The following is a 25672-nucleotide window of genomic DNA, read 5'->3' on the forward strand; positions in this document are numbered from 1 at the left end:
TTAATAAAATGAAACTCTGAACCATGATGTTTGGAGAGCTTTTGGACTGGTGAACAGACTGATATGGCAGGATGTGGTACATACCCTAATTCCGCAGGGACATCATAAACTTCTGGATTCAGGACCCTTCCAGACCTCACTGCATTTCTTCCTCTCGCTAGTCATTTGTGTTCTCTATAATAAAACGGCGATCATAAACGCAGTGCTTCCCCGAGTTGTGTGTGTCATCCTGGCAACTTTCTGAGCCTGAAGGGCCGTCGTGGGAACCCTGAATTTGCAGCCAGGTTGGACAGAAGTGTGGGGGTAACCTGGAGACCCAGGACTTAAGGCTGAATTCCTTCACCTGTGGGGTCTTCACCAACTCAGGGCAGTTCATGTCAGAATTGAATAAAATTGTAGGACATCCGATTGGTGTCAGAGAATTGGTGTTGGAATGTAAAAGGTACAAAGTCCCAGCCCTTCCTACTGATCTTTGGCATTTTCCATCTTTTAACTCCCTCTGATAGTTCAGAACCCCCAGCCGTAGGCAAGACTGATTAGTAGTATCATGTGCTAGTTGACGCTACAGAGGGAGCTAGTCCGTGGCTGTTTGCCTCCGTGTCCACACTTGGGAGAGCCCCACTCGTGCTTCCATTACGTGAATTAGGAGTAGCATCTACCATGGAGCAAAGGATCCAGTGTGCACTAAGAACTTTTCATCATTTTCTTTTTCCTGGAAAAGTATGTTTATTTACCACTTCCTTGTTAAAGGTAATTTGAACCATGGAGAGGGAAGTAGTGGAATTTGTGACTTAGGTACATAGATTAGAAATAACAGGATAATAGGTACGTGCAAATCACGTATCTGATGAAGGACTTTCCAGACTCTCGAAACTCAGCAAGATGACAACCTCACTTTTTTTTTTCAAGATTTTTATTTATTTATTGGACAGACAGAGATCACAAGTAGGCAGAGAGCCAGGCAGAGAGAGAGGAGGAAGCAGGCTCCCCACTGAGCAGAGAGCCCGATGCAGGGCTTGATCCCAGGGCCCTGAGATCATGACCTGAGCCAAAGGCAGAGGCTTTAAACCCCCTAAGCCGCCCAGGCCCCCCCAACCTCGTTTTTATACAGATTTTTAAATTTATATGCCAGAGAGAGCACGCACAAGAGCACATAAGCAGGGAGAGAGGCAGCCAAAGGGAGAGGCAGCCTCCCTGCAGAGCAGGGAGCCTGATGCAGGGTTCAATCCCAGGACCCTGGATTATGACCTGAGCTGAAGGCAAATGCTTAACGACTGAGCCACCCAGGTGCCCCTTTTTTCTTCTTTTAAGTAATCGTGACACCCAACGTGGGGCTCAGACTCGCAACCCTGAGATCAAGAGCCACACGCTCCACTGACCAAGCCAGACAGGTGCCCAGAACACTCTTTTCCAAAGAAGTTGTACAGATGGTAAAGACACGCAGGATCATGTTCATCAGTCGTGAAGGACATGCAAATGCAAACCACTGTAAGGCTCCACTACACATTTGTCCGAGTGGCTAAAATGAACCAAGACCGACCGTACTGAGTGTTGCCGAGGAAGTGGCGAGGTTAGAGCTCTCCTGCATGCTGGTGGGAATGCCAAATGAAAATGGTACAGGGGCGCCTGGGTGGCTCAGTGGGTTAAGCCTCTGCTTTCAGCTCAGGTGGTGATCTCAGCGTTCTGGGATCGAGCCCCGCATCAGGCTCTCTGCTCAGCAGGGGGCCTGCTTCCCCCTTCCCCTCTGTCTGCCTCTCTTGTCTACTTGTGATCTCTCTCCGTCAAATAAAATCTTTGGGGGGAAAAAAAGAAAATGGTACAACCACTCTGGAACAGTTTCGCAGTTCCTTAAAAAATTCAACCATGTTTCACTGCATGATCCAGCCCTTGTATTCCAAAGTGTTTACCCAAGAGAAAGGAAAGGACATGCCCACACACAAGACACAGACACATACGTGAATGCTCGTAGCAGTTTTATTTGTAATGGTCCCAAACTGGAAATAGCCTGAATGTCCAACAGGTGACTAGCCAAACAGACTATGGGACATCTGTGAAATAATAGACTTGTACTTGGCAATGGTAGAGCGGTTATGAATGCGACGACATGGGCGAACAACACGGGTGAATCTCAGATAATTTGCTTAGTGAAAGAGGCAGAGAAAAAAGTGTATACTCTACGATCGTATTTATATACATTCTGAAAAATGCAAATTCATCTATAGTGATGGAAAGCAGTTCAGTGGATACGTTGAGCAGGAGGGCAGGGTTCCAAAGACGCGGGGGAAACAGGGTGGTGGTGGTTTCCCAGGTGTATACACATGTGTCCTCAACAGATAGTACTTTTTCAATTCATGCGGTGTATCGGATACCAATTTTCCCTCAATAAAGCTGGCTTTTAAGATTTCATTTTTATTTTTTTTGAAAGCTTTATTTCTATGAAAGAGAGAGAGTGTGCACGTGCACAGAGGTGAGGAGCAGAGAGAGAGAAGCTCAAGCAGATTCCCAGCTGAGTGCGGAGCCTGACTGGACCCAGGATTCAATCTCACAAACCTGAGATCACAACCCGAGCCAAAACCAAAAGTCAAATGCTTAACCAACTGCGGCATCCAAGTGCCCCTTTAAGATCTTTTTTTTTTTTTTTTAAGATTTTTTAAAGATTTTTAAGATTTTAAGATTTTCTGGGCCAGGGGAGCACACAAGGAGGGGGAGCAGCAGGCAGAGGGAGAAGCAGGCTCCCCGCTGAGCAAAGAGCCTGATGCAGGGCTCGATCCTGTGACTTTGGGCCTATGACCTGAGCCGAAGGCAGCTGCTTCACTGATTGAGCCACTCAGGCGTCGCTTTTATATTTAAGTAATCTCTACACCCAACATGGGGCTCAAACTCACAACCCTGAAATCAAGAGTTGTATGCTCTTGTGATTGAGTCAGCCGGGTGCCCCTCAATAAAGCTGTTTTAAGAAACAATAGAGGAAACTGGAGAGAGAGAGCGATCTCCCATAGTTCTACTCACAACACTGATTATTATAATCCAGGAAAGGATTATCTTGGCTTTTTGTCTTTGTTTTTTAACCCATCACAAGGTTTTGTATTTTGATTATTTTTTGACTATATATATATTTTAAGATTTTATTTATTTATTTGACACAGAGAGAGAGAGATCACAAGTAGGCAGAGAAGCAGGCAGAGGGGAGGGGAAGCAGGCTCCCCACTGAGCAGAGAGCCTCAATCCCAGGACCCCGAGATCACAACCTGAGCCGAAAGCAGAGGCCCAACCCACTGAGCCACCCAGGCACCCCTTGAGTGATTATATTTAAACTTACATTTTATTATATAGTTTTTTGATACATACGAAAGGACGTTCAGCACCTTGTCTGAGTTAGCAACCGACATACATCGAATGCCCACCAACCCATCTCCCAACCTGAGAACCAAGATTGGACCCAAACCCTTGCAAACCCCTGGGGTGCTTCCTCCATCGTGCTTCTACTCATCTGAGACCATCATCTTGAATTTTGTACTTTTTCTTTCCCTGATCGAATAGAGTTGTAGCCCACATACCAGACAAGAAATGGTTTCCTTTTGCTGGTTTTTTGAGCTTTTGAAAATGCGACTGTACTGTGTGGAGTTTCATGCAATTAGTTGTTTGAGTTTGCTATTCGATCTCGGAGGCTCCTCTGGGTTGTGGCATTCTGTGTATTTTATGGTATTTTCAGTCCTCCTTGTGGCCCTGCAGGCTGACTTAGCATTTGCTCTATAGGGAAAACAGCTCAGTGACTGACCCTTCACTAGGATGCCGCAGGAGGACGGCCAGGCCCTCCCCACTCCAAAGTGCAGAAGTGCGTATTTGGGTTGTGGCCTTGACCTCTGACCCTCACTTGGCTATGAGTCAGTTCCCGGGTGCGTCTTCCACTTGCCCACAGAATGGCTCCAAGAGGCTGAGCTGCCCCATCTCCGAGGCTTCGCCCGTTGTCTTGTTCTTACAAGAACAGACACCACCGCCCTGACCCAGCCATGCCACTTCCGGAAAGTCACCTTACAGGATGCTCAAAGGCGCAGGGTGGCACGGGCATGGCGTTTATTGCACAAGGATATTTATTGCAGTGTCCCTCGTAATCTCAGAGCCGTAGCAACACAGTTACATCCGCAGGGATCTAATCGCAATTAGTGAACAGGAGTCACGGCAGAGCTATACGGCGGAGCGCCCCTGGCCGTGAAAACGACAAAGGTGGGCGGCACCGATGATGGAAAGCTCTCCAGGACAGACTTTAAAAGGGTAAGAGCAGAATAGCGTGTGGAATAATGTTACTGCACGCATAGAAGGGGGAGAAGAGTAAATATACGGAACTGCTTAAATACTTCCACAAGCATTCCGAAGTAACTGAGACCTAGTTCATTGTGTCTATTTTTTTTTTAAAAATAGTGTGCCACAGACAAAGGCTACCTACTTAAAAAATACATAAATAAAATAACACTTTTAGTCTTTTTAGTGCAAATTCCTAGCCTCCTGGCCTTTCTTTGGCTTGTGGCAGCCTGTGCTGCCAGTGACTACTTTATCAGAAGCCCTTGGTTCCGCCCCCTGCCTCCCCCAGCCCCAATGTCCCACTTTTTGGCATGTTACACGCTCGACTTCCCCAAACCCCCTTTGCAAACCCCGGTGGCGCCACAGGCTGGGGAAACCTGCCACAAGGTGGCGCTCTTTGCTGGCTGCTGCTTTGTCGGGGGCGGGGAAGGGTCCATCCTCTCCGCTCTGGAGAGGCACCTGGCCTGAGGGTCAGGTGCCTCTGCTGAGTGGGATCCCACCTCTCCATCCCTGGCACTCCTCAACTCGGTCCCACACCTCCACCAAGAAATCTGGAAAATGGGAAGGTAGGGATCTATCACGTCCCTCCACCATTTGGTCCATGAGACGTCCTGCAGGCAGGCGCAGACTGTCCGAACTTGGGAGGTGCCTGTTACTCTCCTTCGGGTCTCAGGGAGAGGGTAGGCATGCTTGCCCATGTCCAGCTCTGTCTCCCTCCCGGTCTGACAAGCTCTTTCAGCCAAAAAAAACCCTAGGAGTTAGAGCAGACGGGGCTCTGCAGGAGGGCGGACAAGGGGACGACAGGACAACCTGGGATGGCCTGGGCCCCCTGGCAGGGCAGTAGGGACTGGGCTGCTGCAGGCTCTTCACGTAAGCTGCCCCGTGCATCCATTTATCAAATACCAGCAACCCAGCGGGTGGAGAGGAATTCTTCATTCAAACACTTGTCTGGAATATCAGAAGATAACTGGGCCACATTGGAGACCCGACCGCTGGGCCTTTGCTCAAGCTCTTCCCCAAACCCAGGGCCTTCCTACCCTAGGCAGCCAGGGTCCTGTGTGGGCACCTGACCTCTCCTTCAAGGCTAGCCGCCATCCTGCCTCTTTGGCCTCACCTGCCCAGAGGCTCCAGCAGTCGAGAGCAGCCTGGTCAGTGCAATGGCGGGGTGGGGCACCCTGGCCTAAGGATACAGAGCCCTCTAAGAGGAAAAAGTACGAGAATGACAATGCAAAGCCCAAGGTCCGCCATGGGCAGACAGACGTACCCTTGCGATGCAGGCTCCGGCAAGGATCGCTGCCTTCACTGGGAGCTGGTCCATATCTTGGTACCGACCCTCTGTGAGCCCAGGGTCTGGCGCTCAGGAGGCCGTCTGGGAGTACTGGTGAAACGGACACAGGCTGATCTTCCCCGAGTCCAGCCTGCGGACGGTGCCCGTACTCTGCAGCCGGCCTGATGGAACGCGCTGATACCTGGGCAACAGCTGGGGGCAGGGAGGTAGCCCCAGGCGTGGGCAGGGACACAGCTCGTAGCAGACTGTGTCTATAGCGCAGTGAGTGGCTGGCCCTTCCCAGGCCCTGGCTGCCCGGTGAGATCCCGGGTGGGGCAGGGGTGCCCTGGCTGAGAATCCCTTCGTTCGGGGTCCTAACCCCACCTGCATGATTCCTGGGCCACAAAAGAGGCCTCTCACTTCAAAGCCGAGGGCTCATGCTGAGCAGGGGAGTCTGGGAAGACAGTACCCCCCGAGATGACTTTCGGGGACACTGGCCTTTCCATCAGCTCTGCCTGGCTCCCCCATGGGTGGCCCCCCTTTTCTGGTGCCACAGAGAGATGAGCTGGAGGGAAGGAGGGGAGGGGGAGGGAGATGAGACCGTGGGCTAGCTTCTCCCCCCCAACCCCCCCCCCCCACAAAGAGGGATCAGTGGAGTAAAATCAAACCAGCTTTAATACCAATATAGTCTCTCTTTTAAATACCATGTTCCCCAGGACAGGGTGCAGGGGGCAGGCTCTTGGCAGGAAGAATGGAAAGGAAATGTGGAACAAAATGGAATGGGGTCGCCTGGGCCTGCCCCCACCCTGCCCAGGGCCCTTGCCGCAGGGCCCCAGCTGCGCACAGGGGAGGGGGAGGGGACAGCAGCTTCCTCTGGTCCAGTTTTGCCGGGGGAGGGGGGGTGGGGGGGCTGGGGTGGGCTCCCCTCCACTCCCCTCTATAGTCCCAAAACTCTTCTCAGGATTATTTCTGCCCTTTAGGCCAGCACAGCCTGGGCTCCTCTGACCGGGGAGAGGGCCCTCTGCCTAAACGGATGGCAAGGCCAGACCCGCCCCCTCAGTAGCTGCTCTGATGGCCGGTGAGGATGTAGAGGTTGCTGTGAGCCCCTGGGTTGTCGGTGGGAATGCTCTCAAGGATGATATCTCTGGAGGCGAGAGAGAACCGGATGTGAGCAAGGCAGGGAAGACCTGTGGGCACCTGCATCGGGCCGCAGGCGCATCTGAAGGGGAGTTCGGGGCACTGTGTCCTACCTGTGGGCCCCGAGCACCCGGAAGATCCTTGTCTCGTCTGTGATCTCCTGGGTCACCTGGGAAGAAAAGAGGCACTGAGGCCACCCCAGTAAGTCCTCTCCTAAGGGGCGGGGCCAACAGGGCATGGGGTTGTCGGGGCAGCCAGGGTCCTGAGTTCCACTTACCTCGTTGGTGTCCAGGCTACGGCCTTGCATCCCATGACTCCAGAAGGCCAGCACGCTGTCTTGCAGACACACTAGGAGGCATCAGGCTGCCTCAGGCCTGCACCAGCTCTGAGGACACACCACCCCCCACCCCGCCCCAGCCACACCCTGGACCTGGCCACAGAGGTTCTTGCAGATGGAAGGTGAGCCGTGTGGCTCTTGAGAGGGGTTGGGGCCTGCCCCCTCATCCAGCTGCCCACCCCCGGCCCCCGAGGGGCCCCAGTCCATGCTCCAGGCTAGGGACCTTCCTGGCCCCACCCCCATCCGGCTCACTCACCCACGGTCTCGATGGGGAAGTCAAAGGTCAGCACAGGTGCCAGTGCGGCCGTGGGCTCACCCAGCAGGTCGACAATCCTCACGCAGCCTGTACAGGGAGAGGGCTGGTGGGTGCGAATGGGGTGGTCCCCTTCTGGGGAGGCGGACCCTTACTCACGTGGCTTCCCTCAGCCTCCCCGCGGCCCCTCCACTGCCTCCAGCCCTGACCTCAGGGGCACTCACGGTCAAAGCAGACTAGCACTGTGTCCCTGTCCACCTGGATCACCTGCTGGGCGGTGCCGGGGAGGCCCTCTGCAGGCAGACAAGGGAGACGTGCCCGGCTAAGCCACCAGCCTCGCTGGGGCCCGCCAGAGGGCCAGCTGTCCCCACAAGCACATTCCAACCCCACAGCAGTCTGACAGACGCCCACACGGGCCAGTGTGGGGAACTGAGATTCAGAGTTGCTGAGTGACCCGCCTGCGGGCACGTAGAGAGGCAGAGGGGCGTCCCAGGAGGCCGGGGAGGCCAGGGTTTCTGGAGCCGGGGGAAGCACAGTGTGCGACTCTGGTGCCATGTGACCGCATGTCTCTGAGCGGTCACACTCGCATTCTCTGCTCCCTCGTGCGAAACACAGGCAGGGCAATGGCGACCTTGCGGGGCCATCGTGCGGATTAAGAATGAAGGCCGGTGTGGGAGGCCCCTGGCTGGGGGCACAACTTGGCCTCAGTCCAGTGCTCCTGTCCTTCCTGACCCATGGCCACCCCCTCTGCTCCCCTGAGCCGTCCCAACCCAGTGTCCTGCTTCCCCTGCTCAGAATGAAGGCCTCGGTGCCTGCCTTGCCCAGTCGGGTTCTGTCCCTGCGGCCCCTACCGACCGGTCTTGGTCAGGCTTTTCTCAGCTGCCAAGCCTGGGGTCTCATGAAACCTTTTATTTTTTTTATTTTTTTTAAACCAAGATTTTATGTATTTATTTGACAGACAGAGATCACAAGTAGGCAAGAGAGGCAGGCAGAGAGAGAGGAGGAAGCAGGCTCCCTGTTGAGCAGAGCCCGATGCGGGGCTCGATCCCAGGACCCTGCGATCATGACCTGAGCCGAAGGCAGAGGCTTAACCCACTGAGCCACCAGGCGCCCCTCATGAAACCTTTTAAAGAAGCCCGGCTGGAGTGGCGCTGGGAGCTCTGGGCTTCCAGGCTCTCCGCGGGGCCCTGAGCTGCTGTGAAGCCAATCCCTAACCCTCCACTCCCCCCCCCCACCCCCATCCCCCTACACACAGCTCTCCGGCTTACCAGGGGGTATGAGAACATCAGGAGTCAGACCAGCCTCCAGGGGCAGGACGTGGAAGAGGACTCGGCAGCCAGGCCCCTCCGGGCCCTCTGCCCCCACGCACACCTGCGGCAGCTCCTTCCCGTCCAGCACCAGGGGTTCCAGCATCCCTGCTGGGCTGGGCAGGGGGCTGGAAAAGTTCTGGGGGCAGCAGCGGTGCTCAGGTCTCCATTTCTCCCCCCAGGCCCACTGCTGCCGCCCAGGGTCGCCCCTGTCCCGGCGGCAGCCCTCCCCGCCGCCACCCCCGTGGCGTACCTTCAGCAGCAGGAACTTCTGCAGCGGCTCATACCACTGCAGCAGGAGCAGGCTGGCGGGCAGGGCGGCCAGCAGGAAGGTGCTGCCCGTGTAGGGGTTCCGCACTGCAAGAGAGGCCGGCGATGGGGACCGGGACGTAGCTGTGACCTCCGCCCCCCCCAGCCCCCAAAACCCGGCTCTTACCCACACGACACTGCAGGCAGCCTTTGGTGTCTGGAATCTTGGCGGACAGGGCAAAGCGCCTGCAGGGGGTGACGACCAGGGCGTGGGTCATGGGCGCCATCCAAGGTCAAGGCCCCCCTGAGCCCTGAGATGGGCACTATCCCCTTCCCTGCCTGATGGGGAGGTGGGGAGAGACTGAGGGTCCAGCGCCCACCTCCACAGCCTGTGCAGCAGGGGTGTGGGCACATTAGTCCCTTCACCTGCGCCACTTTGGGCAGCTCGCTTGACCTGCCCCTGCCTCAACTTCCTCATCTGGAGAATGGAGGTCATTGTGGCACCGACCCCGCGGGGAGGAGAAGGGCTTCCAGCAGAGCCCAGTGCGCTGCGTGCACTCAAGCAGGGCTAGCATTTCCCAGTCTGAATAATTACTTTCCTGCCCACTGTCAGTCACCGAAAATCCTTCTGAGGCGAAGGCAAGATCTAAAAGCGGCCGTGAACGGAGGAACAAGGGCAGGGGAGGGCAGGAGCGGATGGCGGCTCCAGCCTCCGTGAGCACCCGCACCCCCCCCCCCCGCCCTCTGCCTGCCACATGTCACACATGTCACACGTCACAGCAGGGCAGGCGGGCCCAAGGGGATCAAGACTTGCAAGAAAACCACAAACAAACGGCCTCAGCTGAAGGGATGCCACAGGAGACCAGCAGGTGGCTCAACTACCTGGGCCGCCTCGGCAGGGGGAGAGTAGGTATCATCCTTGCTTTGGTTATTGGCTGCCCCCCAAGCCCCCAGGGGACCTCCAGAGTCCGAGTCCTTCTCTGGGGAACAGGGTTACACGTCTGGAGGCCTCCCAGCGACCCAGGCCGTCTGCCCCTCTGTCTCCTGTCCCTTGGCTCTGGCTGCTCTCTGTCCCAAATGGCCTCTGGACGGGACAGAGGCATATATTTTTGTATCCGTTTTTTTTTTTTTCCCTCCAAACAATTCTGGCTCTCTGATTTTAATGTGCAAAGGGGACACCATGACTCTGTGACTTTCCAAACACACACCCAAGCTGGGGCTCTGATGGGCCCGTTTCCTGCAGGTCCTGGGACAAAGCAGAGGTTTGCTCGGGAACTGAGTTCAGGAAGCCCCAGGGCCACAGGGCTCCAGATGTGGTACATGAGTGAGGCCGCTGCAGGAAGGGCCTGGGCCCACAGCTCCCCAGCTGGGGTAGCCACCAGCCTGACTTCTCTCGACGCCCCTACCAGCTCCCACCATGCCCCCTGGGCAGGGCAACATCCAAGCCCCACAGCGAGGACCCCTCCTCGAATCCAGACACAGCTGGCACACAGCTGCCGGAGGTCCCGCTTGCACATCTCAGACTCGATGCGACGACACCCCCATCTGATGACAGCTCTATCCTTCCTGCGGCCCAGGCCGAAAACCCCGGAGTCATCCTAGACTCTCGCTCCCACCCACCAACTGTCAGGAAATCCTGCTGATTCAACTTGCAAAGAAAACCAGAATTCAGCCGCTTTTTATCTCCTTCACTGCTACCCTGACCCGTGCCACCATGGCCTCCGGCCTCATGATTCCAAGAACCTCCTGACCGGTTTCCCTGCTTTCCCTTCACCCCGTCAGTCTATTCTCAACACAGTGGCTACAGGGATCCCTGGTCCATGAACCTCAGAAAACCTCAGTCCACGTCACTCTTCTGCAGCGGCCCTCGGGCTGCAGAGAGTCAAAGTCAAAGGCCTCACTGTGGCTACCGGGCCCTCCCAGATCACCTTCCTTGCACTCCGTCCATCTGGCTACACCAGGCTCCTTGCTGTTTGTCAAATAGGCCAAGCCTGTTCCTGCCCCAGATCCTTTGCACTGGCCGTCCTGGCCCCCTGGAATGCCCCCCCCCACCCCAGATATCAACAAGGCTTGCTCTAAGTCTTTACTCAAACAGCACACGTCACAGGTCCTTCCTGACCACCTTGTTTAAAACACAATCCAGGCCCCACCCCTCCTATTTCTCCTTCTCCCCCTGCTTTACGTACCATTTCCCCTCTGCACATCATCAGAGAATACGCTTTTTATGTTGATTGTTTGTTGTTTGTCTCTCGTGACAAGAGAGTCCAGAGAATACGAGGGACTCTAGTTCACAGAGGGCCCCAGACACGTCCAAGGTGCTGACCTTGGACATCCCCTGGACACCTCACAAAACACACGGCACCAGCTCCCCCGAGGTGCCCCAGTCCCTCCCTTCTCCCTCTTGCTCACTCCGGTCAGGCCCCAGAGCCAGTCAACCCTGCTTCCTGAACATGGCTCAAGCTGAACATGGCTGTCAGCACAGCCAGCCAGCAGATGCCTCTAGTCTTCATCTGTCTCTCTTGACCCCCAGCTCTAGGACAGGGCACGTGACCCATGGACTTTGTGGGAACCCCTTGGAAGCCAAGGTTCTAGTACCACAGAGCTGTTAGCTAAGGCAACGCTGGTCTGGATCGGTGGGCCTGCCTCCCTGGACAGGAAAGCCTACCTGAGGAGGAAGGGTTAGAGGAAAGCAGAGCCAAGAGATGCAGGCAGATTCCTGATGAAGCCGTTTAAGCCTGGATCCAGCTGGGCCTGAAGCTAACTCTACTCCTGACCTTGCAGTTACATGGGCCACTAAATCCCCTTTCCTGCTTCTGTCAATGACCCGCATCGCCGACAACAGGAAGAGTCCCGACTGACATACTAAGGGATCCTTCTAAAACGCTCCCCCTGCTGCTGCCGGTTGAACAAAACCCAGATCCTGGGCCTGGCATCAAAGGAAGGGCTCTGACACCCATGTGTCTTCCCCTCAGGCTGCTCTGCCCTCCTCCCTCTGGCCAAACGACTCCCCAGATCACCCACAAGAATTCTCTCGTGCTCTTCCCCTGCCTGGAACACCCTTCCCAAATTCATCTGCACAGAAGCCTGCTGTGCACCTGCCAACCCAACGGCCTTGGGTGGCTGCCCTCCCAGAGGCCTCTGCCCCACCCCCCCACCAGCTCTCCCTCTGGTTCCCTGCCCGGCCAGGTAGTGACCATTAAGGACGCATGTGATTTGCTGTCTCTAAGCCTAGCTTAGGCACAGACCTACAGCACAAGCATTTCCTGGTATCCTAACGACCACAGCTGCCTCACCAGGGTCTCCCTGCTTCCAAACAGGCCGGGAGACCCAGGGGCCGGGGATGGGGGCTACCAAGGCTCTGACAGAGGAGGCAACTAGGCTCAGACAGGCAGAGCAACCTGTGAGATCACAAGCCCAGTCCCATACAAGGCCATAGTCCAACCACGGCTCTGCCCCTCCACCTCCCCCCTTTCCTGCCCCACACCGCATCATCCAGGCTCCTCGGCTGGGGGTCCTGACCTGGGGATGATGCGCTGTGTGAGGCGGTTGGTGGGGATGGAGAGGGGAACCTGTTGCTGGAGTCTTCGCTGCTCAAACAAGCCTGGGAGGTCATGGGCCCAGATGTGCGTGGATTTCCCTGCCGGAGAGAGGGAGAGAGGGGCTCAGAGAGTGTGGATTGGGGGTGGGGGCAGGCCCCAGCCCCTGGCGGCCCCAGCCCATACCTGAGAGCGACAGCAGCACGTTATTCACACAGTAGAGCCAGGTGCAGCGCTGCGAAATCAGCTGGAGGCCACAGAGCGATGGGTGGACGGGGAGTCGGCACCCCAGCCTCCCAGGGCCCTCCCCCCTCCAAAGCCGGCCGGGCCTCACCTTCTCCAGCGTGTCCTCATGTAATTCATGCAGGTTGAGGGTGTAGATGCCTTCCTCGGCCCCCACCACCAGGAACTGGTCTGCGGGGTGGGGAGGGGGTCTGGGGTCAGGGGTCCGCCCCCACCCTTGGCCCAGGCTGGGGGATTCCTGGGCTCCCGCTTCCTCCCGGCCCTGGCCTACCCCGGGTGACAGGGTGAACCCAGGTGACAGCTGCGTGGATCCGCAGGGGGCAGCCATTGAAGACCTTGGAGAAGCAGGCGCCCATCTGGAGAGAAGGCAAGAGGCTGGTGAAGAAGACAGAGGTGTGGGGGGGGGGGCAGGAGGTGGGCGGGGGGTGGGGAGCGGGCAGGCAGGGCTGCAGGACACTTACGTGCACCTTGGGGGTTGGGGGGAGCCCATGGCACAAGGATCTCTGGAAGGGAGGGACCAAGTCAGGGCCGAGGGGGCACCCCAGCCTCCCATCTTCCCGGTCCCTCTGGAGCGCCGTCTCACCTCAGGGTCCTCCCTGTGCTTCATGGTGGCCCAGGCAGTGGGGAGCAGCGGGGGGCTGTTAGGGCCTGGGGGCGGCGGAGGTGGGGTTCCTGCAGGCACAGACCGGCTGTGAATTCCAGCTCCAGCCCCACCCGAGCTGGCCTCCTGGTCCCCCAAGACTGGACTCACCCAGGGGGCTGGAGAGAGGGTCTTCTTCGGCTGGAGGCTCAGCAGGGGATGGCCCCAAGAACGGGGCCCGCTTGATGGTTCCTGTGGTATCGTCTGGGGAGTCCAGCTCCTGGGAGGAGAGTCAGGGGACCGAGCCTGGCTGTCAGCAGGTGCCCCGTAACCTGGTCTCACCCACCTGTACCCTCTGCAGCCCCCACCCCCCAGCCCCAGCTCCAACTCCTCTCCATGCTGTACCTGGAGTTCTGAGGCTGGCCGGATGGTCAGGCTCCTGTGGGGGACAAACCAGGGGGACGTGAAGTATGAGATGTCACCGGGCCCCAGATCCAGCTGCCCGACCCCCCCCCACCTTCCGGCCCAGTTCCTCACCTTTCCTCTAGGGCCTCCTCCACGGACTGTAGCAGGCTCCTGGGCAGGAGGCGATGAGGTCAGAGGTCAACCTCTTCGGCAGCTCCCCCCACCCCCCCGTGGCTTCCCTCTCCCTCACTCACCCACTCAGCTCCTCCTTTCCCAGCAGCGTCCACTCCTCCTCCCACTGTGGGGAAACCAAGTCAGAAAGGCCCAAAGGGAAGCAGAGAGAAGAGAAGCAACGTGAGAGGGCGCTCGAGGGACCGTGGGAGAGAGCGGACAGACAGACAGATGGAAAATGACACGGTATAGGCAAGAGAGCTATGATCGAGAGACAAGGAGGGACACTATGAAAGAGGAGGACAGACAAAAGGCAAGAGAAGGGGAGAGAGAAGCAGCAGAAAAAGGGACCAGAGAAGGGGACCCAGAGGTGGGGGGTCAGCTAACTGGACCCAGACACAGAACACCAGAGAGAACCACGCCGAGCGGGTGGGGTGCGGGCTCGTGTCTGTGATAGGCCCGTTTTTTAGAAAGGTGTGATCACGGTGCCCAGAAGCACCCCCCAACCCCCTTCGGTGTCACGGTTTTTCCCCAGGCCCCAGGAATCTGAGGCGCTCAACCTCTAGCCCAGCTCCTCCCACGCCGCCTGGGCTCACGGCCCCCCCTCACCACCGGCCCCCCTCACCGGCTCGTTTAGTGGGTCTGTTTCCTTCCTTCGTGGGGCACCAAATTTCACTTGGTGAACTGGGGGGCCCAGGGTATGCGAGTTAGCAAGGTAGTCTCTCGAATGACTCTCATACTCACACCAAATGCCCACACACAGCCCCCCACCATATCCCCTACCACAGCACCCCCCACCAGGTCTATGCACACGGCTCCCCCACCAGATCCCACAGTCCCCAACCAAATCCACACACACAGTTCCCTACCAAATCCATACATGCAGCCCTCCCACCGGAACACCCCCCGCCACAGCCTCCCACCGGTCCACCAACACAGTCCCCCCACCAGATCCCCCACAACCTCCCACCAGATCCACACACAGCCCCCCAAATCCACACATAGCCCCCAAGTCCACGCAGCTACCCTACCAAATCCACACTCAACCCCCAGCAAATCCAAATCCCAGCCCTCTTACTAAATCCACACACAGCCCCCCAATCTACATACAGCCTCTCCCCAAATCCAGTCAGTACCCCGTCAAGTCCACACGCCCCCAACTATATCCAAACACATAAGCCCCCACCAAATCCACATCCGCACACACAGCACCCCCCACCAAGTCCATATACATAGCCCCCACCAAACCCCCCCACAGCTCCCCCACCATACCCCCACATGCATCCCCCATTGGATACCCCCCAGAGTCCCCCTGCACAGCCCCCCACTGGATCCCCCACACAGCACCAGACAAGTCCATCTACACAGCCCCCCACCAGTTCCGCACACACAACCCCACTAACCTCCCCTACCCCCACACGTAACCTGCTGAGCAGACTCACACTGGATCTCCGAGGGGGTCCTCTCGGCTGGGCCGTGCTGCCCCCGGGAGTGAATGGTGTCTGGAAACATGTCATAGGTCTAGGAAAGAACACAGACAGTTGATACGCACCTGACACTTGCTCAAAGTCCTTTACCCACATTTGGTTTTCACAACAACCCTTTGAGATTATCGTAAGAATCAGGAGGAGAAAACCAGCACAAAGCAGCAAGTAACCGGCTAAAGATCACACAGAGACCAGAAGAGAGCTTAGCCAGGGTCAGGTCAGCCTGAGCCAAGGGCAGGAATTTATCAAGTGGGGGTTCCTGGGGGGCAAGATGAGCCCAGGGAAGATTTCTAATGGGTGGGTGCCCCTGGAGGAAGGCTCCCAGTGCTGGAAATACTCAAGTCAAAGGAACCTGACCCAGGCCGCCTCTGCATTGCTTCTCATCTGCCCGGGCCAAGATCCATTCTTCAGCTCCCCTCACTCACCTCTAGGTCACAGTCCTCTGGGGAAGGGGTTCCCAGGTGGGGGTCATTGGCTTTGTCCAACAGCTGTGTGAGGAGAGCCCGAGGGAGGTGCTGGGTTGTGAACGGGTGCTGGAGGAGCGGGGGTGGGGGGGCACAGGTTGGTTCCTGGCCTCTAGGCCCCTGCTTGCCAACCCCTCGGCCCCTGTCCTGCCCCCATCTCCCACCTGCAGAAGCTTCTCTGCTGTTGGCCTCTTCTTGGGGTTCTTGGTCAAGGCCAGCTTGAGGAAGTGGTGGAAATTCTGGGTCCTAGTGGGCACAAGAGCCCCCCACCCCCAGACCCAAGTTAGCCCTCATGGGGGGCATCCTGCCGGCTCCAAAGCAGGGAGTCTGCTCCAGGAAGGAGACAGACTGAGGCCAAGGGCAGCCAGCCTGAGCGATACCACTGTTGTGACCGGGTGGCTCCTTGGTCATTAACCATGTGCCCTCCCTCCCTGCCCACACCGGGTCCCCGCGCCCAGGGGCAGGAGTGGGCCCCGCCCCCGCCCACAGACAGTCCACAAAGGCTGAGAGCACAGAGCTCCCCAGGTTGCACCCTGGGAGTTGGCAGAAGGTTCTCCGCCCCCGTGGAGACTGCTGGAAAGGAGGCCCCGGCAGGGGACGTGGGCCCTCACCAGCGCGTCTTGTCTCTCAGCCTGGGCGGCTGGAAGCTACTCTTCGACATAAGCATCAGGGCCCTGTGGAGAGCACGAGGTCAGGGGACAAGGTCTGCAGGGCACTGGAGGTCAGGCAAGGGGGCCGGTCAGTGTTCAGCAGACCTCATGGGGTGTAGATGGAAGAGAGGGGGCTGCAGCTCGCCCAGCTCGATGGCGGTGATGCCCAGGGCCCAGACGTCACAGAGCTCATTGTAGCCTCCTTTGCGTTCCACGGCGGCCACCTCTGGGGCCATCCTAGAGAGGGGGTCACAGATGGGATGGCCAAGTGCTCGATCTGTGCCCCCCCCGCCCCCTCAGCCAAAGGCACAGCCTCACCAGTATGGAGTCCCAATGAAAGACCTCCTCTTAGCCACGGACGCCGTCAGCTCGCCTGACACCCCAAAGTCGGCTGCAGGGACAAAGAGCTGTTCCCACCTGCCCTCTGGCTACAGCTCCCCACCCACCTCGAGGGCTGAGGCTCGGAATGCACCTAAAGGGTTCAGAGAGCAGGCGGCCCAGGTTCAGCCGCAACTGCCACACGTCCAAGTCGAGGCCAGGGCCCCCTCCAGGAGGGGTCAACCACCTTCTATCCCTGACCAAGTGTGGAGTCCCAGGTTAGACTCCATACAGACCCAACCACATCCAACTGCTAGTGGGGAAAGAGGGCGGTTCCATGTCCTCATGGGGGAAGCTGAGGGTTAAGCGGTGAAGTGACTCGCTCAAGGACACCCAGCGCTCCAATGCAGACCTTAAGACTCCACAGGCTTCCAGAGAACCCTCACCCTGATTGTGTCCCCGGGGTACTGACCCAGCTTGACATCTCCCTGGAGGGTGAGGAGAAGATTGGCTCCCTGTGGGAATGGAGGAGAGAGAATCCCGTCTGGTGCCCCCGAGAGCCTCCCCCCCCCCCGCCCTCCCAGGATGCCCTTGGCCGGACCCCTACCTTGATGTCTCTGTGGATCTTCCCCTGAGAATGCAAGTGGTGCAGGCCCTGGGGACAAAGAGAAGCTCCTGAGAGCAGCCACCCAGGACTATCCCCCCCTTTCCTGAGCCCCCTCTCTCCACTGGGGCCCCCCACCCAAGCAGCTTCCTCCTCCCCTCTCCCCAAACAGGAAGTGACTGAGCCAAGAGGGAAATGTGCTGCTTCCGGCAACAGGGCTGGGGCCCCTTCCCCGCCAGGACCCACAGCCCCTCAGGCCAGCTCTGCCTGAGCCACTCCACTCAACCCCCAACACACACACACACACACACACACACACACACACACATACACACACACAGGCCAGGCCAGCTGGGCTCCCTGCCCATAGCTCCTGGGACTGGGGGTGTGAACAGCCTTAGGGGCCCGGCTACCTTCAATGCCTCTCGGCAGACATAGGCAATCTGCCGTTCCTCCAGGGGCCCGGTGGCTGGAATGGAATGGGTGAAGGCTGGCATGGAGGTCTGGAGAATAGGCTGACCTTCCCAGGCCACCCCTTGTGGGGGAAAGCAGCAGGCACTGCCAGGTGAAATAGATGTTGACCACATCCCCTCCCTGCACAGCCTGGGATACAGAGCCCAGAGAAGGACACCGTTTCTCTCAAGGTCACACAGCCAGTGAGGAGTGGAGAAGGGCCCGAGTCTGGGACCCCAGCTCTTCTCTCATGCCCCATGCTGGGGAAGGGCGGGCTGGGAAAAGGCTGTGGCCCTCTGGGGCCTGGAGTCCCGGTCCTCACCGTGGTAAATCTCCTGCAGGGACCCCCCTCCGCAGAACTCCATGCAGATCCACAAGCGGTCATTCCTGGGGGGTGGGGGGGGCACAGAACTGGGGTGGGCACACAGCAGAGCCACATGGGGGCTGCCTGGGGGTAGGCAAGGGGATAAAGCAGCCTCACCTGAGGTAGCTGCCAATATAGGCCACCACGTTGGGGTGACGGCACTCACGCAGGATGGTGATTTCCTGCTGGAGGGAGCTGGTGTCGTCCCCTGGGGAGAACAGGGCATCATGGGGAGGAGGCGCCTAGGGATTGCTCTAACTCAGTGCCCCCATCTGCAAAATGGGCACATCCGGGCCAGAAAGATCCCAAGTGACAGTACCTCCTGGGGCCTGCCCCTCAGGGGGTCAACTCTCAGCGCCCTCCTGGCGCTCCGCCCTCCCTCCAGCGCAGAGGCCCTGCCCCGGGCCCTCACCTGGGTCTAGCTTGACTATCTTGACCGCGGCCAGTTCGGACGTGACCGTGTCGCGGGCCTGCAGGGGCGGAGGAGGTGAAGCGGGATGAGGAGGGGGCGGGGCTGGGGGCTGGATGCGCGGTACGGCGCAGAGCCGGCACCCTCCCCGCCGCTCTCCCGCCCGTCCGGCCGCCTGGCGCACCTTGTAGACGTCGCCATAGGTCCCGGCCCCCACGCGCTGCAGCAGCTCGAAGCGGTCCCGTGGATCCTGCAGCGACACGTCCCGCAGCAGCGCCATTGCCCGGCGCCGGGCGGGCCGGCGGGCGGGCAGTCGTGAGCTGCGGAGCCGCGGAGCCGGCGCGGGGCGGCGCGGGGCGGGGTGGGGCGGGGCAGGACCGCCGGGGCGGGCGCGGGTGTCTCCGAGGCCGCGGAGGCGGGGCCCGGGCCAGGGGCGGGGCCAGAAGGGGGGGTGCGCAAAATGCCCCGCCGCCCGGCCGGGAGGAGGCGCCCGCGGGACAGGCCCTCGCCGGGAGGGGAAGCCCCGAGGCCCGGCGGAGCAGACCCGGCAGAGGCCCTTCGGCCGGCCACCTGTTCCCTGCGCCGTACAGGTGGGGAGTCCGAAGACCAGAAGGCAGAGGGAAGAGGGGACACCCTTTCCTTGTCCCGCCCGCCCCTCCCGCAATTTCCCCGATGAAACACGGACGTGTACTTTTTTTTTTTTTTTTTTTTTTTTACAAAATGTATTCATCTTCCTTGGAACTGAAAAATAAATCTATGTACAAAACAGGAAGAGATCAGGCTCCCCTCACCCACTCGCAAACCCCTGCAGATTTCCTCCAGAGTCCCCTGAGACGGGCTGGACCTCGGGGAGGTTCCCAGAGGGTCGGAAAGAGGTCTGCTCTGATCTGGGGCCAGTTTGGTCAGGAAGGGGGCGGGGCTCAGGATTCACAGGCCGGAGACTGCGTTTCGTGTCCCAGACTCGCAGGGCAGAGAAGGGAAGAAGCTAGGATTTCCAAACTCTGAAAGTTTTAAGTTCTTTGGGGTCGGGGGCTTGGATTCCCAAAGGATGGAATTCTGAAGTGCGGAACTGTACTCCTAGGGGCCGAGCGGAGTCCCAGGTTCCCGAGTTGGAGGCGGGACCTGTGCTTCTGGGGTGTAGGGCGAAACCTCCGCCCCACAGGCAGGGAGCAAACATGAGCAGCCCCGGTCTGGCCCAGGGTTAGAGCCTCGGTTCTGAGGTGGGGCCTGTTTCCAGTGCTTGGACCTTTAAAGATTAATGATGGAGCTCCAAGTGAGGTTTCCCTTGGCCGGTTGGGATTCCAGGGGATGCGATCTACATTCCAATGACCGGCAGAGCCGGGGAGTGGTCTGCCCTCCCGCAAGTTGCAGCAGGGGTTCCGGGTGGGGGTGGGACCTGAAGGAGGGGCTCAGGCCCCCTTGGCCCGGGGGCGGGGCTTGGGCTCGAGGGCCGGGTGGGGGTGACGGGGGTGGCCCCTCCATCGGGACCGAGTGCCCTTGTCCCCCCACCGCAAGGGCCGGCAGGTAGTTCAGAGGCCCTTGCGCTGGCGCTTGAGGAAGGAAAGTGTGTAGTCGCTAGGTGTAGACACCTTCTGCTTCTTCATCTGCACTTGCGACTGCGCTGTGAGCTGCAGCTTGATGGCGCTCGAGTTGATCTTGGTGGCCACCAGCAGCTCCTTCATGCCCTTCATCTTCTCGCTCTGGAAAGTGAGCACCGGGCCCTCGGGCGGTGGCGTCGCCGCAGGCGCTGGCGCCGGAGCCGTGCTGCCTCCTTCCGGGCCGCGGGCGGTGCCGGGGACCGTCCCTGGGGGCTTCCGAGGAGGTCCTGACATCGCCCCCTGGCCTGCGCCCGGGACCTTATCCAGCGCTGGCTTTTTAGGCGGCGGCGGCTCCTCAGGCTTGGACTCACGCCGCGGGCCTCGCCGGCGTCCTTCACGGGCTTCCTCGCCCCAAAGCTCCTCCGCCTCGGCCGCCTCGGCCTCCCGACTCACGATACGCACCTTCTGCCGTACCTGGCCAGGGAGGGAAAGTGGAGACCAGGCTGCAGGCCTGTGGCTGGAAGCCCAGGACCAGCCTCGGGCCACGCATCCCAGGGCCTCAGTCCTATCTGCACCCAAAGGGGACAAGCCAAGCCTCTTCAGGACCACAAAGGTTCTGCTTCGGCAGCCGCCATCACCCGCCTGGCCTCCCCTGCCGCCCTGCGCAGCTGCGCCTCACCTGTCCCTCGAACCGGCCTAGGGACTGCACGAGGAAGGTGGCCCAGCCCACGTGCAGCACCGGCGTGGGGCTGCCCTCTTCCCACTTGCAGATGCCGTCATAGAACCGCAGCAGGTGGGCAAAGCACTCCGGGTCCTGCAGGGCAGAACCCTGGCTCTGGGCACCCTGGGCAAGGGGTAAAGATGTCTTAGATCTTTCAGAACCTCCTTCCTTTTATAAAACCAGTCCTTAGCCAGGACTTGGGGGAAGGCAGAAGCCAACTCTTACCTATACCCCACCCCCCAACTGAATGAGGGGCACTGACCATGAGAGAGATGGGCTTCCACACCCTTTCCCTGCAGGCACAGAGTAGTGACCCCTAAAATACCCTCAGCTCCCTCAAAGCCAGGCCAGGGACCCCCTACAGCAGATAGAATGTAGCTCTCCATGCGGGGCCACCTTCCCCCAGCAGGCCCCAGTCCCACGCAGCAGTCCCTGTGGCCACGGACAGGGAGCTCTGCTGGGGGGCAGGGAGGCCCGCAAGGTGAACACAGGCTGCCCCTCCAGCCCTTCACCTGGGTCTGCTCCCCTGGCCGCTCCTCGCCGGCCTCCAGCAGGCTGGCTGCCTCCTTCAGCAAGTTGGGGATGACATCATTGGCTACTTCGAAGAACTCCTTGTAGATCTCCTCGTCCTCACGGCAGTAGTTGTAGCTGTGAGAGCAGTAGGGCACTGTGGGGTCTGGGCCATGGCAGGGACCCCCAGGGACCTGGTGAGCGGATGGGAGTCTTCCCTTGGAAATCATGAGTCTGAGTAAGGGGTGGGGGGGGCATGGGGCGGGGGGTACAAGTTCTACTGCTGGATGGCAGTGGTTGCAAACTGGGAGGCCATGGGAGCCAGGGAAAGGTGTGAGGCCCTCATCAAGGGGTCCCAGCCTCCTGGGTGATGGTGGCTTTGGCTGTCTGGGGACTGGAGCGAGAAGGGCTAGGGCTGGGGACCCAGGCCTCACGCCTGGATGAGGGTGGTTGGAAATTAGGTAGAAGGGGAAGGCCAGCCGGCCTGAGGCCCTGGCAGGGGCATCCTCACTCCTGGATGACAGTGGCCGTGTCAGCCCAGGCCTGGAGGGCTTCGCGCACATTGCGGTTGCGACAGTGGTAGCCAGCCAGGTACATGTAGGGGTAGATGTGCTCATCCCGGTAGTAGGTCTTGGCTGAGGCAATGCCCTGGGGACAGAGCGGAGGGACCTCAGGGCGCAGCCCCAGTGGCCGTGGATGGCAAAAATCCCATTCGGTCACACCCGTGAGGCGCAGTGGGCCGATCCCAGAGAGTCTCGCCTCTGATCTCACCCCACCCCGCCTCTGTCCTCTCTGCCAATTGCTCCTGCCCAGGCTCTGCAGGGGGCTACCTGTTGAGGCCTGGACCACACTGCAGGGGGCAGAGACCCCCAGAGAACAAGGGCTAGGAAAGGGAAGGGACCCATCCTCCAAGCTCGGGACGCATCCATTTCCCGGACACACTCCTACATAAACACCAAAGGCTTTTAAGCCGGGCCCAATGTCCCTCCTACTCCCCAAGCCCCACAGAGTTAACAACCCCTTCCTAGGGCTCCCGCCACAGGTGACCTCTGTTATACTCTAGGACAATAACAGGCAGCAGAAAAAGCAGGGTTGAGGGGACAAATTCAGACCCCAGCCCTCCCACGCTGGGGAACACAGAACACCCCTCAGACAGCCCTCTGTGCCCTCAATACATGCGAGGCAAAAACTAAATGAGACACGGATGGGCGATACCCCTCGATACACGTCAAGTTCCTCTCTCCTCACCTGCCCCCTCTCAGTCCCCAAACAGAATGGGACCCCAGCCAGTGTTGGGCCCCCCTTCTGTACCCTCCTGAGATGTCCCCACCTTGTGGTAGAGGGTGAGTGGGTCTGGCCGGCCGGGGGTGGGCTCCAGTTCCTCCAGATCCGCCAGGTTCCCCAGTGCCATGGGGTACCTGGGAAAGGGTCATTGAGTCCAGGCTGCCTCCCAGCCACCCGCTCGGAGGCCCAGCCTGGCCACTTTCCCCTACTGACCTTTCCAGATGTCCCAGGTCATAGAGCAGCCAGAGCAACTTCTGGGGGTGGGGGGTGAAGAAGAGAGAGAGAGGCATGAGGGGGGAGGGGAGGAGGGTCTCAGTCTCCCAGGCAGATGGGAGTTCGGCAGCAGCAGGGACCTCCCACCAGGTGGCTGGGATCAGAATTGAGGAACCAGCCCCTTCGGGAGTCCGAGCCCTTTCACATCCCAGTTCTACTTTTCCCAAGAGCCCTGGGAAAGGCCAGGCAGAGAATGATCAACCTGTGTTCCGGAAGGGGAAGCTGCAGCTCGGGAAGGGAAAGCGCCCCCACCCGGGGTCCCCCAGGCACCCCTCACCTGCTGGAGCTGCAGCAGCTCCAGGGAGTCGGTGTGCAGGTCGATGGAAGGGTTGATGGCACACACCATGAACGCCACCTCCATCTTGCGGTCACAGCGCAAGTACGAGCCTTTCAGGTACAGCCAGCTCTTGGGAAAGGACAAGACCAGATGTCTCAGGATGGCCCACCTGGGCCTGCTCCAGAAAATGACCACCAGGAAAAGGGGATTCCCCCCTCGTTCCTGGCATATGGAGGTGATGCCAGGAGGAGGGGAAGTGGCTTGGGCTAGGAGAGAAGAGTACCAAGTGCACCAAGTGGGGGGAGGGGCAGTACCCGCTCAGCCACACCCGCGTTGACCGTCTGGCCCCTGCGATCCTCGTTGCCCTTGCCATGCCAAGTGACCTCAGCTGTCTGTTCTCCGTTGGGCCCAAACACTACCCAGGCGTGGTCCTCGGACAGGGCCAGGTGGACATCGCGGAGACCCAGAGCCTGGCAGGCCCCCACCACGGCAAAGGCCACACCAGAGCTGTCCAGTTTAGTGCCTGTGGAAGGGAAGGAAATGCAAGAGGGTCCTCTGAGCTCTGACCTCGGGGAAGGGGCCAGGTCGTGATGGGCCATGCTTCCTCCCATGCTCACCTCCAGGCCTGTGCCCAAACCTTAGAGGCTTCCGCCCATCAGTTCTCAATCCCTTTCCTCCTTTGTGTTCAAAGCCTCTCCCTCCCCCTTGACGTGCTGCAGCAGAAGACCTTCTAGGCTTTCCCGCAACTCCACCCAGTCTTTGACCCTGTCCCTTCTCTTTCTCTGCAACCACATTATAATTGCTTTATTGTGCCTGTTAGGTTATAACAGGGACAGCAAAAACAGGACCCTCTGGCCAACACTCCTTCTTCATACACTCACTAGTAGATACTCCTAATTTCTGTTACTCTTTTCCTGCTAGGCACAGAAGAGGCCTCAGATTCCTTCTCAGCGTGGCACTCCAGGACCTGATTGCCAGTCTACTGGGCTTGGAGCAACGAAGAAAGTTCTTTGCAAGCCCTGAGTCTTAAGCTCCTTGACGTGAAGCCCCTCCCTCATCTACTGACTTTCATGTTAAGTGTCTGAAATGTAGCCGGTTTATGGCTCCTCACTCCCCAAATCTGCTCCTGCCTTCAGTGCCTCATACTGAGCTGAGGGACTCCTGTAGCTGCTCAAGGGTGGGGATGGGGGGTACTGAGGAGGCAGAGTCAAGTGAGTGGGGTGCAGGCCATTCTGTGCCTTAGGCATTATCACTTCCCTTCTCTGGGCTTCAGTTTCCCTTGCTGCAAAGAGGGTAGTAACACTTGCCCCACTTCACAAGGCTTACAGGTCTTAATGGGTTCTGCAAACCAGACAGGGTTGTGAAGAGGTGGGCCAAGGTTCCCAGGTGAGACAGGATTCTCGCCCTTTGCCACCTGTCAGGCTCCAACCTGTGATGAAGCTGAAGAGGGATTGGATGTGAGCCCGATCCTTGAAGTAGGAGCGGCTGAGGCTGTTCCAGATGACATCGGAGACCTTCTTCACCAGTTCTCGGCTGGAGACACCCCCCTCTCGCGGGTAGAGAGACAGGTCGACAGCGCCACGGATCTGGGCGGTGAAGCGGGCATACAGCGCAGCGATGATGGACAGGTCAGCCACAGGGAAGTAGGTAAGCCCGCCAGGTGGGTCGGGCGCGGGGCTGGGCTGGAAGGTGAGCTCGGGCACATTGGTGGGGATGACGCGGTTGACAGCAAGGAAATGCTCCACGAAGCCCAGTACCAAGGACAGGAGCACCAGGTCCGGTTCCTCTCGGCCCAACTCGGCAGCGAACAGCCGCACCACGTCGTCGATGGAGCGCAGCGGGAACAGCGTCTTCTGGGCGGCCTTCAGCCCCATGGCGGCGGGCCTCGGCCTGCGGGCGAGCCGGAGGAGGGAGGGTCGGGCGGGTACGACCGGGGAGCCCCCTCCCAGGCTCAGCTAAGGTTCTACACCCCCATTCCCTACATTCTCTTGCTTTCCTGCCCCCCCGGCCCTCCGCTCGTCTGTTCCCCCTCTTCCGTGGAAGACCCCTCAGCCGAGGCTGTAAGGGCCTCCTCGTCCCCCACAACCCTAGGAGCCGCGGCCCCGACGGGGGTGCGCCCCTAGGACCCCGCTGGGGAACCCTCCCTGGCCGCCCCGCCCCCTCTCTACGACCGTACCCCCGGGCACCTAGAGTCCGTCCGGAACACGCCCTTAGGCCAAGCCCCCCAAATCCCAAGGAGAGTCCTGGCCTGGGTCCCCCGCGCCCACCTCCGCGCTTACATCCCACACAAGGCACCACGGCGCCCGCCGCCTGGAGCCTGCTGGGAAATGGAGTTCCGCCCCTTGGGCCGCACCGCCTGCCGGGAAGTGCAGTCCCGGGCTCTCTCCCGTCCCTGCTGCGTCCTGAAATGGTGGCCGGCCCGACAATCCGCGGTGGCTGATGGGAGTGGTAGTCCCGCAGCTCTGGGCTCCTGAGCAGTAGGTGAGGAGTGGAGGCTGCGCCACCTTCCTGAGATCCTCCGGGATTGGTCACTCCA

The 25672-nt window shown here is 59.3% G+C and overlaps 2 protein-coding genes across 5 annotated transcripts; both read right to left on the bottom strand.

Moving 5' to 3' along the window:
* Positions 1-6223: 6223 nt before the first annotated feature.
* On the bottom strand, positions 6224-19142 carry MAP4K2 (mitogen-activated protein kinase kinase kinase kinase 2). Its single transcript, XM_082748328.1, has 32 exons — positions 18718-19142; positions 18537-18594; positions 18242-18332; positions 18083-18147; positions 17721-17776; positions 17311-17358; positions 17176-17218; positions 16704-16776; positions 16491-16622; positions 16347-16409; positions 15900-15981; positions 15697-15804; positions 15227-15305; positions 14410-14468; positions 13868-13911; positions 13746-13784; positions 13614-13647; positions 13380-13488; positions 13212-13300; positions 13090-13131; positions 12900-12984; positions 12720-12799; positions 12572-12632; positions 12369-12486; positions 9037-9095; positions 8854-8957; positions 8562-8739; positions 7518-7586; positions 7297-7383; positions 6981-7051; positions 6817-6872; positions 6224-6710 (listed from the first exon to the last, which is right to left on the bottom strand). The coding sequence occupies exons 1-32, from the start codon at positions 18811-18813 to the stop codon at positions 6623-6625; spliced, it is 2466 nt and encodes an 821-aa protein (XP_082604454.1). The 5' UTR covers positions 18814-19142; the 3' UTR covers positions 6224-6622.
* An 80-nt stretch (positions 19143-19222) lies between these two features.
* MEN1 (menin 1) lies at positions 19223-25657 on the bottom strand. Of its 4 annotated transcripts, none has more exons than XM_082748381.1 (10): positions 25416-25657; positions 24566-25026; positions 23451-23659; positions 23137-23265; positions 22800-22840; positions 22633-22720; positions 21814-21950; positions 21305-21440; positions 20751-20915; positions 19223-20545 (listed from the first exon to the last, which is right to left on the bottom strand). In XM_082748381.1, coding segments are annotated over exons 1-10 (1851 nt in total). In that variant the 5' UTR covers positions 25418-25657; the 3' UTR covers positions 19223-20062. The 4 variants fall into 4 exon arrangements, with proteins under 4 accessions (XP_082604507.1, XP_082604508.1, XP_082604510.1 ...); XM_082748382.1 differs by having other exon boundaries at positions 25404-25644; XM_082748384.1 differs by having other exon boundaries at positions 25313-25521.
* Positions 25658-25672: the final 15 nt, after the last annotated feature.

Source organism: Mustela nivalis (genome assembly GCF_964662115.1).
Source record: "Mustela nivalis genome assembly, chromosome: 9".
Taxonomy (NCBI): Eukaryota; Metazoa; Chordata; class Mammalia; order Carnivora; family Mustelidae; genus Mustela; species Mustela nivalis.